This window comes from Oncorhynchus clarkii, chromosome 2 (assembly GCF_045791955.1).
Source record: "Oncorhynchus clarkii lewisi isolate Uvic-CL-2024 chromosome 2, UVic_Ocla_1.0, whole genome shotgun sequence".
Classification (NCBI taxonomy): Eukaryota; Metazoa; Chordata; class Actinopteri; order Salmoniformes; family Salmonidae; genus Oncorhynchus; species Oncorhynchus clarkii.
This window is the reverse complement of record NC_092148.1, coordinates 913,714-933,498: the sequence shown is the minus strand read 5'-3', so window position 1 is coordinate 933,498 and position 19,785 is coordinate 913,714. Positions and strand designations below refer to the sequence as shown.

Sequence of the window (19,785 nt, the reverse complement as noted above, 5' to 3'; positions counted from 1 at the left end):
ACTGTCCTGGCCTGGGGTGACCTATACTGTCCTGGCCTGGGGTGACCTACACTGGCCTGGGGTGACCTATACTGGCCTGGGGTGACCTATACTGGCCAGGCCTGGGGTGACCTATACTGTCCTGGCCTGGGGTGACCTATACTGTCCTGGCCTGGGGTGACCTATACTGTCCTGGCCTGGGGTGACCTATACTGTCCTGGCCTGGGGTGACCTATACTGTCCTGGCCTGGGGTGACCTATATTGGCCTGGGGTGACCTATACTGGCTTGGGGTCACCTATATTGGCCTGGGGTGACCTATATTGGCCTGGGGTGACCTATACTGGCTTGGGGTGACCTATACTGGCTTGGGGTGACCTATACTGGCTGCAGGCCAAATAAACATGGAGCATGGAGACTGAAAACGTAGGAAGTAGACTGATTTCCCAAGCCCCTCTTCCCTTCTGTCTTTCTGTCCCTTCTCCTACCTTCTCTTCCTTCCCTTCCCTTCAGTCTCCAGACCAAATCCATCTAAATCCTTACTGTAAACTGTTAGCTAAATTCTTACTGTAAACTGTTAGCTAAATCCTTACTGTAAACTGTTATCTAAATCCTTACTGTAAATTGTTAGCTAAATCCTTACTGTAAACTGTCAGCTAAATAACTTCCTGTAAACTGTTAAACCCATGCAAGTTGCTTGTTTTACTCCCGGGAAATGCCCCTGTGCATTCTGTATATGGAAGTTCTGGAATAAAGACATTGTTGAACTTTTGACCTTTCACCATTCAGTTGGAAGTCACCATTCAATGACATTCTGCTACAGAACTCTAGACCCAAATTACACGCTGCTCTGTCGCCCATAATTACAATGTTCTGATCATCTGAAGGGAAGTCACATTGGATGACTCCTGTGGCCGTTCGCCAGCTGAGAGGGAATACAGCTGGAGTGTGTACATCCCCTCAATCAGACAGAGGCTTAGTGGCTCAGCGGTCTTAAGGCGCTGCATCTCAGTGCTAGAGGCGTCACTACAGACCCTGGTTTGATTCCAGGCTGTATCACAACCGACCGTGATTAGGAGTCCCGTAGGGCGACGCACAATTGGCCCAGCGTCGTTAGGGTTTGGCCGGGGTAGGCCGTCATTGTAAATAAGAATTTGTTCTTAACTGACTTGCCTAGTTAAAATATGGCTCCCTATGTAGTGCACTACTTTTGACCAGAACCCATAGGGCTATATAGGGAATAGGGTGCAATTTGGGACGCATTAAGAGTTTACTAGTGTATTACACAGTAATCAGTCAAGGAGATGTTATTCTGCTCGTCAGTGTCCAAACCGCTGAAATCAGGGCAGGAGCGTGATTTAAAAAACAATATACTACTTCCTCTGACTAACTCAGGCTATGGAGGGTGATTTAAAAAACCAATATACTACTTCCTCTGACTAACTCAGGCTATGGAGGGTGATTTAAAAAACAATATACTACTTCCTCTGACTAACTCAGGCTATGGAGGGTGATTTAAAAAACAATATACTACTTCCTCTGACTAACTCAGGCTATGGAGGGTGATTTAAAAAACAATATACTACTTCCTCTGACTAACTCAGGCTATGGAGGGTGATTTAAAAAACAATATACTACTTCCTCTGACTAACTCAGGCTATGGAGGGTGATTTCAAGTCAAAATATGACTTCCTCTGACTAACTCAGGCTATGGAGGGTGATTTAAAAAAACAATATACTACTTCCTCTGACTAACTCAGGCTATGGAGGGTGATTTCAAGTCAAAATATGACTTCCTCTAACTAAAGTGCTGTAGCCTAAATGGCTTTCCATATTCAACCTAAACCACCATCTACCCCCGGAGGTATGACAGACAGTCATTTCCATGTATATAATTTCCCTGCATTAAGCACTGAGGAGGAACACACCCAGCAGCTGACTGAGAGGAACGCATTGGAGGACCTAGGCTACGTCCCAAATTGCCCAATATTCCCTATGTAGTGCACTATATAGGGAATAGGGTCCCCATAGGGCTCTGGTCAACAGTAGTGTACTATATAGGGAATAGAGTCCCCATAAGGTTCTGGTCAACAGTAGTGCACTATATAGGGAATAGGGTCCCATAGGGCTCTGGTCAACAGTAGTGCACTATATAGGGAATAGGGTCCCCATAGGCTAGCCACTATTGGCTTAAAAAGCCAAGCCTAACACAATATCTGCCAATTAATTTCCAGAAATATCGCCCCTGTCTGTCGGTGTGGTGCGAGCGTCTGTCTATCACTCCGTGTGTTGATGTGATAACCATCTTGTTGGTTGACAGAAATACTTTCCCCCAAAAACACTCTCATATAAATGTTAACTGCAAGTAGGCTTACCTGGCAGAAGTATTTAATGATTAGATATCATTTGTATGTATAATTTGTTATTTGCTAACGTTGCCATAGAATGAGCAGCCAGACCGGCATGTTAGACGGCACATTCCTCACGCGCTACATTTTAAAGGGACAGACGCCCAATTAAAGAGGAATTACACAAAACCCCCAGACAATGGTCTTCTGATGTGATGTCATCATTAACATGGACTCAGAACATCTATTGGAGTTGTTTATTAACCCTTATTTTACCAGGCATGTTGTCAGAAAACATAGTGCACTACTTTATGTTGTACACTAAGGACCAGGGGAAGGGTTGACAACATAGTGCACTACTTTCTGTTGTACACTAAGGACCAGGGGAGGAGTTGATAACATAGTACACTACTTTCTGTTGTACACTAAGGACCAGGGGAAGAGTTGATAACATAGTACACTACTTTCTGTTGTACACTAAGGACCAGGGGAAGAGTTGACAACATAGTACACTACTTTATGTTGTACACTAAGGACCAGGGAAAGAGTTGCAGGGGAGAGGAGAAGAAGAGAAGGATGTACCTATTTGAAAGTTTGAAAAAAAATAGTAGCTTTTTTAAAAAATTTTAAGTAGCTCTCATGCTAGAAAAGGTTGGAGAACCCTGCTGTAGAGCCTACCCCGTTAACCCCTCCAAATAGAACTGCTCATTGGTCAGAATAATCTAATCGTATTGTGATGTCATGCTGTGGCCAAAAACTCCAACCCACCTGAACAGGCTTTTTCTTTTTTTTAAAAAAAGCTTACACTAAAAAGGACATTATCATAATTTTCACAATTTGAGAGTGTTATTTCCACCTCCAAGTGCCAAAATAACAGGAATGAAACTGTAAAATCACTGCACTGCCCTTTTAACTCATTTGAAAGGAGACGACTGGTATTAGAAATATGGTGTAAATTCCCACGAGCCCATCCCTGCACCAATCCAATGCTTTGTGGGAAGTAGTGAACGAACGCACACATCAGTAGAAAGTAGAACTCGCCTCCAGACGTTCTAAGTTCAGTAAAAAACAAACGCCAAGCAACAAGACTACGGAGGACCAGATGTATTGCACACAATAACAGATAACAGAGTCGGCTATATGGTATACATCATTAGGTCTATTACAATGGAGGAGCAGAAGGCTGGAGAGCTGAGGGATGGATGGATGGAGTCAGTACTGCTGTTCAGGTGGTCTGCCTGGGGATTTCAGCTCTTCAGAGACATCAAACACACACACAGACTGACCCAGCCCTCTGCCTCTAACTAGACTGACTGCTGTAAAATCCGCCCCCATTAAAAGGCCTCAGAGGCTACATCCCAAAATGGCACCCTATTCCCTACGTAGTGCACTACTTTAGACCAGAGCCCTATGGCACCCTATTCCCTACATAGTGCACTACTTTAGACCAGAGCCCTATGGCACCCTATTCCCTACATAGTGCACTACTTTAGACCAAAGTCCTATGGGCCCTGGTCAAAAGAGTACACTGAATAGGGATTAGGGTGCTATTTGGGACATACTAGTGGGAGGCCTGGCATCAAACAGCTGTCTTGATGAAATCCTAAAACCATCAACGACCCCAGCAGCTATGAGCAGATGAGATGGGTCGGTACCCATAATACCCATATCAAATCAAATGTTATTATACAGATGATATAACATACACATACCGTGAGACATTACAACTTAATAAACCTAGGAGAATGACTAATCTGGCACGTTCAACTCTTACAATCAAATCAAATGTTATTTGTCACATGCGCCCGAATACAACAGGTGTAGTAGACCTTACAGTGAAATGCTGAATACAACAGGTGTAGTAGACCTTACAGGGAAATGCCGAATACAACAGGTGTAGTAGACCTTACAGGGAAATGCCGAATACAACAGGTGTAGTAGACCTCACAGTGAAATGCTGAATGCAACAGGTGTAGGTAGACCTTGCAGGGAAATGCTGAATACAACAGGTGTAGTAGACCTTACAGTGAAATGCTGAATACAACAGGTGTAGTAGACCTTGCAGGGAAATGCTGAATTACAACAGGTGTAGTAGACCTTACAGTGAAATGCTGAATACAACAGATGTAGGTAGACCTTACAGGGAAATGCTGAATACAACAGGTATAGTAGACCTTACAGTGAAATGCTGAATACAACAGGTGTAGTAGACCTTACAATGAAATGCTGAATACAACAGGTGTAGTAGACCTTGCAGGGAAATGCTGAATACAACAGGTGTAGTAGACCTCACAGTGAAATGCTGAATACAACAGGTGTAGTAGACCTTACAGGGAAATGCTGAATACAACAGGTGTAGTAGAACTTACAGTGAAATGCTGAATACAACAGGTGTAGTAGAACTTACAGTGAAATGCTGAATACAACAGGTGTAGTAGACCTTACAGTGAAATGCTGAATACAACAGGTGTAGTAGACCTTACAGTGAAATGCTGAATACAACAGGTGTAGTAGACCTTACAGGGAAATGCTGAATTACAACAGGTGTAGTAGACCTTACAGTGAAATGCTGAATACAACAGGTGTAGTAGACCTTACAGTGAAATGCTGAATACAACAGGTGTAGTAGACCTTACAGTGAAATGCTGAATACAACAGATGTAGTAGACCTTACAGTGAAATGCTGAATACAACAGGTGTAATAGACCTTACAGTGAAATGCTGAATACAACAGGTGTAGTAGACCTTACAGTGAAATGCTGAATACAACAGGTGTAGTAGACCTTACAGTGAAATGCTGAATACAACAGGTGTAGTAGACCTTACAGTGAAATGCTGAATACAACAGATGTAGTAGACCTTACAGTGAAATGCTGAATACAACAGGTGTAATAGACCTTACAGTGAAATGCTGAATACAACAGGTGTAGTAGACCTTACAGTGAAATGCTGAATACAACAGGTGTAGTAGACCTTACAGTGAAATGCTGAATACAACAGGTGTAGGTAGACCTTACAGTGAAATGCTGAATACAACAGGTGTAGTAGACCTTACAGTGAAATGCTGAATACAACAGGTGTAGTAGACCTCACAGTGAAATGCTGAATACAACAGGTGTAGTAGACCTTACAGTGAAATGCTGAATACAACAGGTGTAGTAGACCTTACAGGGAAATGCTGAATACAACAGGTGTAGTAGACCTTACAGTGAAATGCTGAATACAACAGATGTAGGTAGACCTTACAGTGAAATGCTGAATACAACTGATGTAGTAGACCTTACAGTGAAATGCTGAATACAACAAGTGTAGTAGACCTTACAGTGAAATGCTGAATACAACAGGTGTAGTAGACCTTACAGTGAAATGCTGAATACAACAGGTGTAGTAGACCTTACAGGGAAATGCTGAATACAACAGGTGTAGTAGACCTTACAGTGAAATGCTGAATACAACAGGTGTAGTAGACCTTACAGTGAAATGCTGAATACAACAGGTGTAGTAGACCTTACAGTGAAATGCTGAATACAACAGGTGTAGTAGACCTTACAGTGAAATGCTGAATACAACAGGTGTAGTAGACCTTACAGTGAAATGCTGAATACAACAGGTGTAGTAGACCTCACAGTGTAATGCTGAATACAACAGGTGTAGTAGACCTTACAGTGAAATGCTGAATACAACAGGTGTAGTAGACCTTACAGTGAAATGCTGAATACAACAGGTGTAGTAGACCTTACAGTGACATGCTGAATACAACAGGTGTAGTAGACCTTACAGGGAAATGCTGAATACAACAGGTGTAGTAGACCTTACAGTAAAATGCCGAATACAACAGGTGTAGTAGACCTTACAGTGAAATGCTGAATACAACAGGTGTAGTAGACCTTACAGTGAAATGCTGAATACAACAGGTGTAGTAGACCTTACAGTGAAATGCTGAATACAACAGGTGTAGTAGACCTTACAGTGAAATGCTGAATACAACAGATGTAGTAGACCTTACAGGGAAATGCTGAATACAACAGGTGTAGTAGACCTTACAGTGAAATGCCGAATACAACAGGTGTAGTAGACCTTACAGTGAAATGCTGAATACAACAGGTGTAGTAGACCTTACAGTGAAATGCTGAATACAACAGATGTAGTAGACCTTACAGTGAAATGCTGAATACAACAGGTGTAGGTAGACCTTACAGTGAAATGCTGAATACAACAGATGTAGTAGACCTTACAGTGAAATGCTGAATATAACAGGTGTAGTAGACCTTACAGTGAAATGCCGAATACAACAGGTGTAGTAGACCTTACAGTGAAATGCTGAATACAACAGGTGTAGTAGACCTTACAGTGAAATGCTGAATACAACAGGTGTAGTAGACCTTACAGTGAAATGCTGACTGACAAACCCTTAACCAACAATGCAGTTTAAAAATAAAAAAATAAAAAAAATAAGCATAAGTAATAAAAGTCACAAATCAACATTTGGGTCAATAAAGTCCACCAACTAACTTTTAGAAACCTGTAACAGTACACGCAAGTAGCCAAGTATTAAAGCAAAACAGTAGCAGCGATAGCAGAGATTCATACAGTATGTGTAACCATGGCAGAGTATGTCATTGATCTCCATATCATTTAGTCCCAGGCTGTGTTCCACTGTCTCTGATTTATGCAGCGTTACAACTAACAGATTATAATTTATGAGTGGGAGGCCGTAGCAAGAGTTTGGCACGGTCAAGTGGCTATTTGTTAATGATTTACTAAAGTTAATATAAACATTTCTGATGAATCAGAAATGATTGAAACTGAGTCTTTCTTCATCAGAAATGTTTATATTAACTTTAGTTAATCATTAACAAATAGCCACTTGACCGTGCCAAACTCTTGCTACGGCCTCCCACTCATAAATTATAATCCGTTAGTTGTAACGCTGCATAAATCAGAGACAGTGGAACACAGCCTGGGACTAAATGTATATATACAGTGCCTTGCGAAAGTATTCGGCCCCCTTGAACTTTGCAACCTTTTGCCACATTTCAGGCTTCAAACACAAAGATATAAAACTGTATTTTTTTGTGAAGAATCAACAACAAGTGGGACACAATCATGAAGTGGAACGACATTTATTGGATATTTCAAACTTTTTTAACAAATCAAAAACTGAAAAATTGGGCGTGCAAAATTATTCAGCCCCTTTACTTTCAGTGCAGCAAACTCTCTCCAGAAGTTCAGTGAGGATCTCTGAATGATCCAATGTTGACCTAAATGACTAATGATGATAAATACAATCCATCTGTGTGTAATCAAGTCTCTGTATAAATGCACCTGCACTGTGATAGTCTCAGAGGTCCGTTAAAAGCGCAGAGAGCATCATGAAGAACAAGGAACACACCAGGCAGGTCCGAGATACTGTTGTGAAGAAGTTTAAAGCCGGATTTGGATACAAAAAGATTTCCCAAGCTTTAAACATCCCAAGGAGCACTGTGCAAGCGATAATATTGAAATGGAAGGAGTATCAGACCACTGCAAATCTACCAAGACCTGGCCGTCCCTCTAAACTTTCAGCTCATACAAGGAGAAGACTGATCAGAGATGCAGCCAAGAGGCCCATGATCACTCTGGATGAACTGCAGAGATCTACAGCTGAGGTGGGAGACTCTGTCCATAGGACAACAATCAGTCGTATATTGCACAAATCTGGCCTTTATGGAAGAGTGGCAAGAAAGCCATTTCTTAAAGATATCCATAAAAAGTGTTGGTTAAAGTTTGCCACAAGCCACCTGGGAGACACACCAAACATGTGGAAGAAGGTGCTCTGGTCAGATGAAACCAAAATTGAACTTTTTGGCAACAATGCAAAACGTTATGTTTGGCGTAAAAGCAACACCCTGAACACACCATCCCCACTGTCAAACATGGTGGTGGCAGCATCATGGTTTGGGCCTGCTTTTCTTCAGCAGGGACAGGGAAGATGGTTAAAATTGATGGGAAGATGGATGGAGCCAAATACAGAACCATTCTGGAAGAAAACCTGATGGAGTCTGCAAAAGACCTGAGACTGGGACGGAAATTTGTCTTCCAACAAGACAATGATCCAAAACATAAAGCAACATCTACAATGGAATGGTTCAAAAATAAACATATCCAGGTGTTAGAATGGCCAAGTCAAAGTCCAGACCTGAATCCAATCGAGAATCTGTGGAAAGAACTGAAAACTGCTGTTCACAAATGCTCTCCATCCAACCTCACTGAGCTCGAGCTGTTTTGCAAGGAGGAATGGGAAAAAATGTCAGTCTCTCGATGTGCAAAACTGATAGAGACATACCCCAAGCGACTTACAGCTGTAATCGCAGCAAAAGGTGGCGCTACAAAGTATTAACTTAAGGGGGCTGAATAATTTTGCACGCCCAATTTTTCAGTTTTTGATTTGTTAAAAAAGTTTGAAATATCCAATAAATGTCGTTCCACTTCATGATTGTGTCCCACTTGTTGTTGATTCTTCACAAAAAAATACAGTTTTATATCTTTATATTTGAAGCCTGAACTGTGGCAAAAGGTCGCAAAGTTCAAGGGGGCCGAATACTTTCGCAAGGCACTGTATATTCTGTTTGTTTTTAAGGATTCTTTCAATAGACATTTCCACCAACTTCCGAGTCATTTTGGAGGATGTTTACACATACCACCTAACTCACCTGAGAACCAGGGTGAAACCCTAAACGGAAACGTGTTCCTGTAGTAATTTAGATGGCATCAGTCATGCTGTTTCCACAGTACGTGACAACAACTTAAAGAGTAGAGAAAAGGATAGAGACACTGTCTCTCAGTGTTTCAATGTTATTAGAGTAGAGAAAATGATAGAGACACTGTCTCTCAGTGTTTCAATGTTATTAGAGTAGAGGAAATGATAGAGACACTGTCTCTCAGTGATTCCATGTTATTAGAGTAGAGAAAAGGATAGAGACACTGTCTCTCAGTGATTCCATGTTATTAGAGTAGAGAAAAGGATAGAGACACTGTCTCTCAGTGTTTCAATGTTATTAGAGTAGAGGAAATGATAGAGACACTGTCTCTCAGTGATTCCATGTTATTAGAGTAGAGAAAAGGATAGAGACACTGTCTCTCAGTGATTCCATGTTATTAGAGTAGAGAAAAGGATAGAGACACTGTCTCTCAGTGATTCAATGTTATTAGAGTAGAGAAAATGATAGAGACACTGTCTCTCAGTGTTTCAATGTTATTAGAGTAGAGAAAAGGATAGAGACACTGTCTCTCAGTGTTTCAATGTTATTAGAGTAGAGGAAATGATAGAGACACTGTCTCTCAGTGATTCCATGTTATTAGAGTAGAGAAAAGGATAGAGACACTGTCTCTCAGTGATTCCATGTTATTAGAGTAGAGAAAAGGATAGAGACACTGTCTCTCAGTGTTTCCATGTTATTAGAGTAGAGAAAAGGATAGAGACACTGTCTCTCAGTGTTTCAATGTTATTAGAGTAGAGAAAAGGATAGAGACACTGTCTCTCAGTGATTCCATGTTATTAGAGTAGAGAAAATGATAGAGACACTGTCTCTCAGTGATTCAATGTTATTAGAGTAGAGAAAAGGATAGAGACACTGTCTCTCAGTGTTTCAATGTTATTAGAGTAGAGAAAAGGATAGAGACACTGTCTCTCAGTGATTCCATGTTATTAGAGTAGAGAAAAGGATAGAGACTGTCTCTCAGTGTTTCAATGTTATTAGAGTAGAGAAAAGGATAGAGACACTGTCTCTCAGTGATTCCATGTTATTAGAGTAGAGAAAAGGATAGAGACTGTCTCTCAGTGTTTCAATGTTATTAGAGTAGAGAAAAGGATAGAGACACTGTCTCTCAGTGTTTCAATGTTATTAGAGTAGAGAAAAGGATAGAGACACTGTCTCTCAGTGTTTCAATGTTATTAGAGTAGAGAAAGGGATAGAGACACTGTCTCTCAGTGATTCCATGTTATTAGAGTAGAGAAAAGGATAGAGACTGTCTCTCAGTGTTTCAATGTTATTAGAGTAGAGAAAAGGATAGAGACACTGTCTCTCAGTGTTTCAATGTTATTAGAGTAGAGAAAAGGATAGAGACACTGTCTCTCAGTGATTCCATGTTATTAGAGTAGAGAAAAGGATAGAGACACTGTCTCTCAGTGTTTCAATGTTATCAGAGTAGAGAAAAGGATAGAGACACTGTCTCTCAGTGATTCAATGTTATTAGAGTAGAGAAAAGGATAGAGACACTGTCTCTCAGTGTTTCCATGTTATTAGAGTAGACCGGTATGACAGAAACACTACTGACGGCATTACTACTACTGTTGATGTAAAAGAGGAAGTTACTGTAGTCGCTGTAAATAAGCTTCCCTTTAGGATTATGTGTTCCTTTCTTAATAAACGTTAGGTGGTGTGTGTGTGTGTGTCTGTGTGTAAAGCCTCAGTATTTGACAACAAAAAATAAGATTTGTGTTTATTCTGCAGGGCGTTATAGGGTGACCTTTTGACACATTTCTCTCTGTCTCTCTGTCACCTCGTGAACGGCTCATTTTGGGGAAGTTGTCTGTAACAGACGCCACCGAGTGCAGACGCCACCGAGTGCAGACACCACCGGGGGCAGAGCATAAAGATAAAGAGTTAAAAGATAACAAGCCACATGTAGAACAATCCACATAGAAGAATAGCTCTCTGGCTCTGCTTTCAAATTAATATCACCTGCATTCATTTACACAGAAGGCAAGTGTAGCCTATCATATCAGACACAATGTGTATCTGTGTTTCAATCATTTAACACACACACACACACACACACACACACACACACACACACACACACACACACACACACAAAGAGTTCAATGAAAATAGAATACGTTTATTTTCATACAAGTTCTCTACTGGTGTTTTATCTGATACAGATCTCAACATGGACATATGCAAACCCCTTTATGAGGCCCAGATAGGAAGGACACCATGCAAAACACATCAAAGGAAACAACTGTGCTTTCTGTACCAAAACAGAGAGGTGAGAACTAACACTACCACCAGTGTAATATCCTATAGCATTATTATGGCACATCATCGCCTGACTACTACCTGCCAGAAGCAGGCACTTTTAGGACAAATTCTCACAGCAGTCACTCACTATCTATGGAATCTTGATTCACTTCACATTGGTCCTACAGGAAATAAAAACATAACCTACATCTCAATTCCATTAGCCTAGTGGGGCGGCAGGTAACCTAGCGGTTAGAGTGTAGGGACGGCAGGGAACCTAGTGGTTAGAGTGTAGGGACAGCAGGGAACCTAGTGGTTAGAGTGGAGGGACGGCAGGTAGCCTTGTGGTTAGAGTGTAGGGACGGCAGCGAACCTAGTGGTTAGAGTGGAGGGACGGCAGGTAACCTGGCGGTTAGAGTGTAGGGACGGCAGGGAACCTAGTGGTTAGAGTGTAGGGACGGCAGGTAGCCTTGTGGTTAGAGTGTAGGGACGGCAGGGAACCTAGTGGTTAGAGTGTAGGGGCGGCAGGTAACCTGGCGGTTAGAGTGTAGGGACGGCAGGGAACCTAGTGGTTAGAGTGGAGGGACAGCAGGTAACCTGGCGGTTAGAGTGTAGGGACGGCAGGGAACCTAGTGGTTAGAGTGGAGGGACGGCAGGTAACCTGGCGGTTAGAGTGTAGGACGGCAGGTAGCCTAGTGGTTAGAGTGTAGGGGCGGCAGGTAACCTGGCGGTTAGAGTGTAGGGACGGCAGGGAACCTAGTGGTTAGAGTGGAGGGACGGCAGGTAACCTGGCGGTTAGAGTGGAGGGACGGCAGGTAACCTAGTGGTTAGAGTGTAGGACGGCAGGTAACCTAGTGGTTAGAGTGTAGGGGCGGCAGGTAACCTGGCGGTTAGAGTGTAGGGACGGCAGGGAACCTAGTGGTTAGAGTGGAGGGACGGCAGGTAACCTGGCGGTTAGAGTGTAGGGACAGAGTGTAGGGACGGCAGGGAACCTAGTGGTTAGAGTGGAGGGACGGCAGGTAACCTGGAGGTTAGAGTGTAGGGACGGCAGGGAACCTAGTGGTTAGAGTGGAGGGACGGCAGGTAACCTAGTGGTTAGAGTGTACGGACAGGCAGGTAGCCTAGTGGTTAGAGTGGAGGGACGGCAGGTAGCCTTGTGGTTAGAGTGCAGGACGGCAGGTAGCCTTGTGGTTAGAGTGCAGGACGGCAGGAAACCTAGTGGTTAGAGTGTAGGGACGGCAGGTAGCCTAGAGGTTAGAGTGTAGGGACGGTAGGTAGCCTAGTGGTTAGAGTGTAGGGACGGCAGGTAGCCTAGTGGTTAGAGTGTAGGGACGGCAGGTAGCCTAGTGGTTAGAGTGGAGGGACGGCAGGTAGCCTAGCGGTTAGAGTGTAGGGGCGGCAGGTAGCCTAGTGGTTAGAGTGGAGGGACGGCAGGTAGCCTAGCGGTTAGAGTGGAGGGGCGGCAGGTAGCCTAGTGGTTAGAGTGTAGGGACGGCAGGTAGCCTAGTGGTTAGAGCGTTGGGCCAGTAACCGAAAGGTTGCAATATTGAATCCCCGAGCTGAGAAGGTAAAAGTCGTTCTGCCCCCAAAAACAAGGCAGTTTACTCACAGTTCCTAGGCCGTCATTGAAAATAAGAATTTGTTCTTAAAACTGACTTGCCTAGTTAAAAAAAAAAAATAATGTAAATAGAAAATGGACTTATTGTCACGTTTCATGTCGCACAAATAAAAATGAATACTGATGCAGTTCATGGTTCCTTTTTAGGATTGGTTTAGGAAAATTACACATGGAATGTGTAGGGGTGGGAACCATCTCTAACCAACAAGTTATGCAAATTCAGCCTGAAACAAATTGAGTCATGACGGAGAGAGTTGAAAATACAATACACACCTCTGTCAGGAGACTCATGTGGTCGAGAAATATTGCAGCATGTTGGTGTTTAGGCTCTATGAAGCCGGTACTATTTATAACAGTCATTGACGCATAAACATTATCGACTTAGTTTACATTAAAATACAAAATATGAAATATGTAAAAGAAATTTGATCAAAACTTTCGTCCATACAACGAGGTTTCAAAACAATCACAGTTAGAAACGTCTAATTTCTACTAATATTAGACTCCCCTTCACCAAAGACAAAGAGCTACAATTTCTATAATCAAAGATGATTTAAACACAGAATAGACTACCTACCTGTGCTGCGTTTTGATGAAGGAGCGCATCGCATCGAATATAACCGGGATGTATCGTTCATCTGCACACTGTTCTAATCTCACAATTCACTCGTTGGAATAATCTATTCAATCGTTAGAATAAACCCCTTCGCCAAACATAGTCCACGGAAAATATAAACAACGTGAAGGTAAAATACTCACCACGTGTAATTTCATTGCTGGCTGTGGTCTCATAATGTTAGCGCTCATCTCCGTCTCCTCTGTAGTAGAAATCCGTTAGGACGAGACGAGGTTGTTTCCATACTTATACTTAGGAAGTGTGCCCACCCACTTTGGTGGCATTACGACTAGCGGGCTTCTTCGCTTTGCCTTCTTACAGGGTTTCTCCTTAAAATAAATGCATACTTGCTATGATTGCGTCATCACTTACGTAGACTATAGAGGCAGTTTGTTTTACTCCACCTATGGTTTAGCACTGGAAATAAAAATGAATATTTACAATTTGATGTATAATGCCGTTAACTCATATGAACAATAGCCTTTTAAGTTATTTAAAAAATAGTTATTCAAATAATGAAATGAACAAAGGAGGGCATTGATCATTCTTGCCTAATGCCTATAATGCCGAATGTTTAGGTTGTTATTGTCTCCTTCCTGGATGGGGAAGACGAGGTATTGGTTCAGAGAGAGGTTGGGTGATCAGGTATTGGTCCAGAGAGAGGTTGGGTGACCAGGTATTGGTTCAGAGAGAGGTTGGGTGACCAGGTATTGGTCCAGAGAGAGGTTGGGTGATCAGGTATTGGTCCAGAGAGAGGTTGGGTGATGAGGTATTGATCCAGAGAGAGGTTGGGTGACGAGGTATTGGTCCAGAGAGAGGTTGGGTGACCAGGTATTGGTTCAGAGAGAGGTTGGGTGACCAGGTATTGGTCCAGAGAGAGGTTGGGTGACCAGGTATTGGTTCAGAGAGAGGTTGGGTGATCAGGTATTGGTCCAGAGAGAGGTTGGGTGATGAGGTATTGGTTCAGAGAGAGGTTGGGTGACCAGGTATTGGTCCAGAGAGAGGTTGGGTGACCAGGTATTGGTTCAGAGAGAGGTTGGGTGACCAGGTATTGGTTCAGAGAGAGGTTGGGTGATCAGGTATTGGTCCAGAGAGAGGTTGGGTGACCAGGTATTGGTCCAGAGAGAGGTTGGGTGACCAGGTATTGGTTCAGAGAGAGGTTGGGTGATGAGGTATTGATCCAGAGAGAGGTTGGGTGATCAGGTATTGGTCCAGAGAGAGGTTGGGTGATCAGGTATTGGTCCAGAGAGAGGTTGGGTGATGAGGTATTGATCCAGAGAGAGGTTGGGTGACGAGGTATTGGTCCAGAGAGAGGTTGGGTGACCAGGTATTGGTTCAGAGAGAGGTTGGGTGACCAGGTATTGGTTCAGAGAGAGGTTGGGTGACTTGTGTCGAGCACATTTTGTGAAGACAACAACCTCACAGAAGATTAACCATATCCATCAAACCTACCATATTTCCTGGTTAATTACAGACAGAACTGTCATATACCTTACAGTGAGTGCCTTCAGAAAGTAGTCACACCCCTTCACTTGTTCCACATGATGTTGTGTTACAGCCTGAATTCAAAATGGATTTACGTATAATAATATCTCATATTGACAAAGTGAAAAGATGGGTTTTAGATTTTTTTTCTTCTCCAAATGTATTGAAAATGAAATACTGAAAAATCTCATTTACATATACTACCATTCAAAAGTTTGGGGTCACTTAGAAATGTCATTATTTTTAAAAGATAAGCCCATTTTTTTGTCCATTAAAATAACATCGAATTAATCAGAAATACAGTGTAGACATTGTTAATGTTATAAATGACTTTTGCAGCTGGAAACAGCTGATTTTAATGGACCTGATTTTGTCTTTTTAACGGCTGATTTGAATGGGCCTCTGTGCATAGGCATACAGAGACCCATTATCAGCAACCATCACTCCTGTGTTTCAATGGCCCGTTGTGTTAGCTAGTCCAAGTTTATAATTTTAAAGGCTAATTGATCATTAGAAAACCCATTTGCGATTATGTTAGCACAGCTGAAAACTGTTCTTCTTTAGACTAATTGAGTATCTGGAGCATCAGCATTTGTGGGTTCGATAACAGGCTCAAAATGGCCAGAAACAAATACCTTTCTGCTGAAACTCGTCAGTCTATTCTTGTTCTGAGAAATGAAGGCTATTCCATGCGAGAAATTGCCAAGAAACTGAAGATCTCACACAACGCTGTGTGCTACTCCCGTCACAGAACAGCGCAAACTGGCCCTAACCAGAATAGAAAGAGGAGTGGGAGGCCCCGGTGCACAACTGAGCAAGAGGACAAGTACATTAGAGTGTCTAGTTTAGGAAACAGACGCCTCACAAGTCCTCAATTGGCAGCTTCATTAAATAGGACCCACAAAACACCAGTCTCAACGTCAACAGTGAAGAGGCGACTCCGGGATGCTGGCCTTCTAGGCAGAGTTGCAAAGAAAAAGCCATATCTCAGACTGGCCAATAAAAATAAAAGATTAAGACGGGCAAAAGAACAGAGACACTGGACAGAGGAACTCTGCCTAGAAGGCCAGCATCCCGGAGTCGCCTCTTCACTGTTGACGTTGAGACTGGTGTTTTGTGGGTACTATTTAATGAAGCTGCCAGTCTCCCAGTGTCTATTGGAAAGCAGACTGAATCAGGTTTTCCTCTAAGATTTTGCCTGTGCTTAGCTCTATTCCGTTTCTTTTTATCCTAAAAAACTCCCTAGTCCCTCCCGGGTGGCGCCGTGGTTAAGGGCGCTGTACTTCAGCGCCAGCTGCACCACCAGAGACTCTGGGTTCGTGCACAGGCTCTGTCGTAACCGGCCGTGACTGGGAGGTCCGTGGGGCGATGCACAATTGGCCTAGCGTCGTCCGGGTTAGGGAGGGTTTGGCCGGTAGGGAAATCCTTGTCTCATCGCGCACCAGCGACTCCTGTGGCGGGCCGGGCGCAGTGCGCGCTAACCAAGGTTGCCAGGTGCACGGTGTTTCCTCCGACACATTGGTGCGGCTGGCTTCCGGGTTGGATGGCGCTGTGTTAAGAAGCAGTGCGGCTTGGTTGGGTTGTGTATCGGAGGACGCATTACTTTCAACCTTCGTCTCTCCTGAGCCCGTACGGGAGTTGTAGCGATGAGACAAGATAGTAGCTACTAAACAATTGGATACCATGAAATTGGGGAGAAAAAGGGGTAAAAAAAAACACACAAAAAAAACTCCCCAGTCCTTGCGTATGACAAGCATACCCATAACATGATCCAGCCACCACCATGCTTGAAAATATGAAGAGTTGTATTGGATTTGCCCCAAACATAATGATTTGTATTCAGGACATACAGTATATTTCTTTGCCACATTTTTAGCAGTTTTCCTTTAGTGCCTTACTGCAAACAGGATGCATGTTTTGGAATATGTTTTATTCTGTACAGGCTTCCTTCTTTTCACTCTGTCATGTAGGTTAGTATTGTGGAGTAACGACAATGTTGTTGATCCATCCTCAGTTTTCTCCTGTCACAGCCATTAAACTCTGTAACTGTTTTAAAGTGACCACCAACCTCATGGTGAAATACCTGAGCGGTTTCCTTCCTCTCCGGCAACTGAGTTAGACAGGACATCTGTATCTTTGTAGTGACTGGGTGTTTTTATACACCATCCAAAGTGTAATTAATAACTTCACCATGCTCAAAGGGACATTCAATGTCTGCTTTTTTACCCATTTACCAATAGGTGCCCTTCTTTGCGAGGCATCGAAAAACCTCCCTGGTCTTTGTGGTTGAATCTATTTTTAAATTCACTGCTCGATTGAAGGACCTTATAGATAATTGCATGCATGGTGTCCAGAGATGAGGTAGTCATTCAAAAATCACGTTAAACACTATTATTGCACACAGAGTGAGTCCATGTAACTTATTATGTGACTTGTTAAGCACATTTTTACTCCTGAACTTTTTTTAGGCTTGCCATGACAAAGGAGTTAAATACGTATTGATTCAAGACATTTCAGCTTTTCATTTATTTATTATAAAAATGTTAAAAAAAAGTATAAAAACATGATTCCACTTTGACATTATGGTGTATGGTGTGTCGGTCAGTAAAACAACATCTCACATCAATACATTTTAAATTCAGGCTGTAACACAACAAAATATGTAACAAGTCAAGGGGTTGTGAGTCCTTTAAGGTACTGTACTGTTTGTCTGGAATTTGTAATCAAATTCAAATTAATTATGACTAAATTATGGCTAAACTCCTCCCACCCTAGAACTATTGACTATGCAAATACTGTGTACAGGTATTAGGAAAAGTAGGACTGGGATTTCTGAGATGTAAAGTATAGTTTGTCAATGTGGTTGTTTATTATTCATTGCAGTCCTGAGTGTCCACTTCCGCCTAAAGATATTAACATATTCCTACAGATATTAACATATTCGTAAATATATTAACATATTCCTACAGATATTAACATATTCCTACAGATATTAACACATTCCTACAGATATTATCCTACAGATAATAACATATTCCTACAGATATTAACATATTCCTAAAGATATTAACATATTCCTAAAGATATTAACATATCTCATATCTCGTTCTGACCTTAGTTCTTTTGTTATGTCTTTGCTGTTTCCTGTTGTGTGTCTGCACCACACAGAACTGTTTTCAGTCGTTCTCTTTGTTGTTTTTGTTATTTCCGTGTTCATTTAATAAATATGGACACATACCACGCTGCATCTTGGTCCTCACCTACTTCCACCAACATCGGCCGTTACACATATAAGATATTAACATATTCCTACAGATATTAACATATTCCTACAGATATTAACATATTCCTACAGATATTAACATATTCCTACAGATATTAACATATTTCTAAAGATATTAACATATTCCTGCACCCCAATAGTTCCTCCCTATTTCCAAACTACACCTTTATCTGATTGACATTTAGTGTGCTGTGGAGTCCAAATATTAATTGACCTACTCTTATAAGTCAACCAATTTAGATTAAAAGTTATTTTTTTAACTAGGCAAGTCCGTTAAGAACAAATGTTTATTTACAATGACGGCCTACCGGGGAACAGTGGGTTAACTGCCTTGTTCAGGGGAACAGTGGGTTAACTGTCTTGTTCAGGGGAACAGTGTGTTAACTGTCTTGTTCAGGGGAACAGTGGGTTAACTGTCTTGTTCAGGGGCAGAACAACATATTTTTACCTTGTCAGCTCGGGGATTTGATCCAGCAACCTTTCGGTTACAAGGACCCCAGGACCAGCAGAAGCCAAATAACCCCATAACATCACAGATCCACCACTATATTTTACAGGTATGACCTTAACAAGGACCCCAGGGCCAGTGGAAGCTAAATAGCCCCATAACATCACAGATCCACCACCATATTTTACAGGTATGACCTTAACAAGGACCCCAGGGCCAGTGGAAGCTAAATAGCCCCATAACATCACAGATCCACCACTATATTTTACAGGTATGACCTTAACAAGGACCCCAGGGCCAGTGGAAGCTAAATAACCCCATAACATCACAGATCCACCACCATATTTTACAGGTATGACCTTAACAAGGACCCCAGGGCCAGTGGAAGCTAAATAACCCCATAACATCACAGATCCACCACCATATTTTACAGGTATGACCTTAACAAGGACCCCAGGGCCAGCAGAAGCTAAATAACCCCATAACATCACAGATCCACCACTATATTTTACAGGTATGACCTTAACAAGGACCCCAGGGCCAGCAGAAGCCAAATAACCCAATAACACCACAGATCCACCACTATATTTTACAGGTATGACCTTAACAAGGACCCCAGGGCCAGTGGAAGCCAAATAACCCCATAACATCACAGATCCACCACCATATTTTACAGGTATGACCTTAACAAGGACCCCAGGGCCAGTGGAAGCTAAATAGCCCCATAACATCACAGATCCACCACTATATTTTACAGGTATGACCTTAACAAGGACCCCAGGGCCAGTGGAAGCTGAATAGCCCCATAACATCACAGGTCCACCACTATATTTTACAGGTATGACCTTAACAAGGACCCCAGGGCCAGTGGAAGCTGAATAGCCCCATAACATCACAGGTCCACCACTATATTTTACAGGTATGACCTTAACAAGGACCCCAGGGCCAGTGGAAGCTAAATAACCCCATAACATCACAGATCCACCACTATATTTTACAGGTAT

General features: G+C 42.4%; 1 protein-coding gene across 1 annotated transcript in view; it reads right to left on the bottom strand.

Moving 5' to 3' along the window:
* Positions 1-13,856, bottom strand: part of LOC139378690 (tumor necrosis factor receptor superfamily member 11B-like) — a 32,162-nt gene extending 18,306 nt beyond the window's left edge. The window contains exon 1 of the mRNA XM_071121106.1: positions 13,709-13,856. Within this exon, the coding sequence (XP_070977207.1) occupies positions 13,709-13,756 (48 nt within the window). The 5' untranslated portion in view covers positions 13,757-13,856. The remainder of the gene's footprint in view (positions 1-13,708) is intronic.
* Between the last annotated feature and the right edge of the window lie 5,929 nt (positions 13,857-19,785).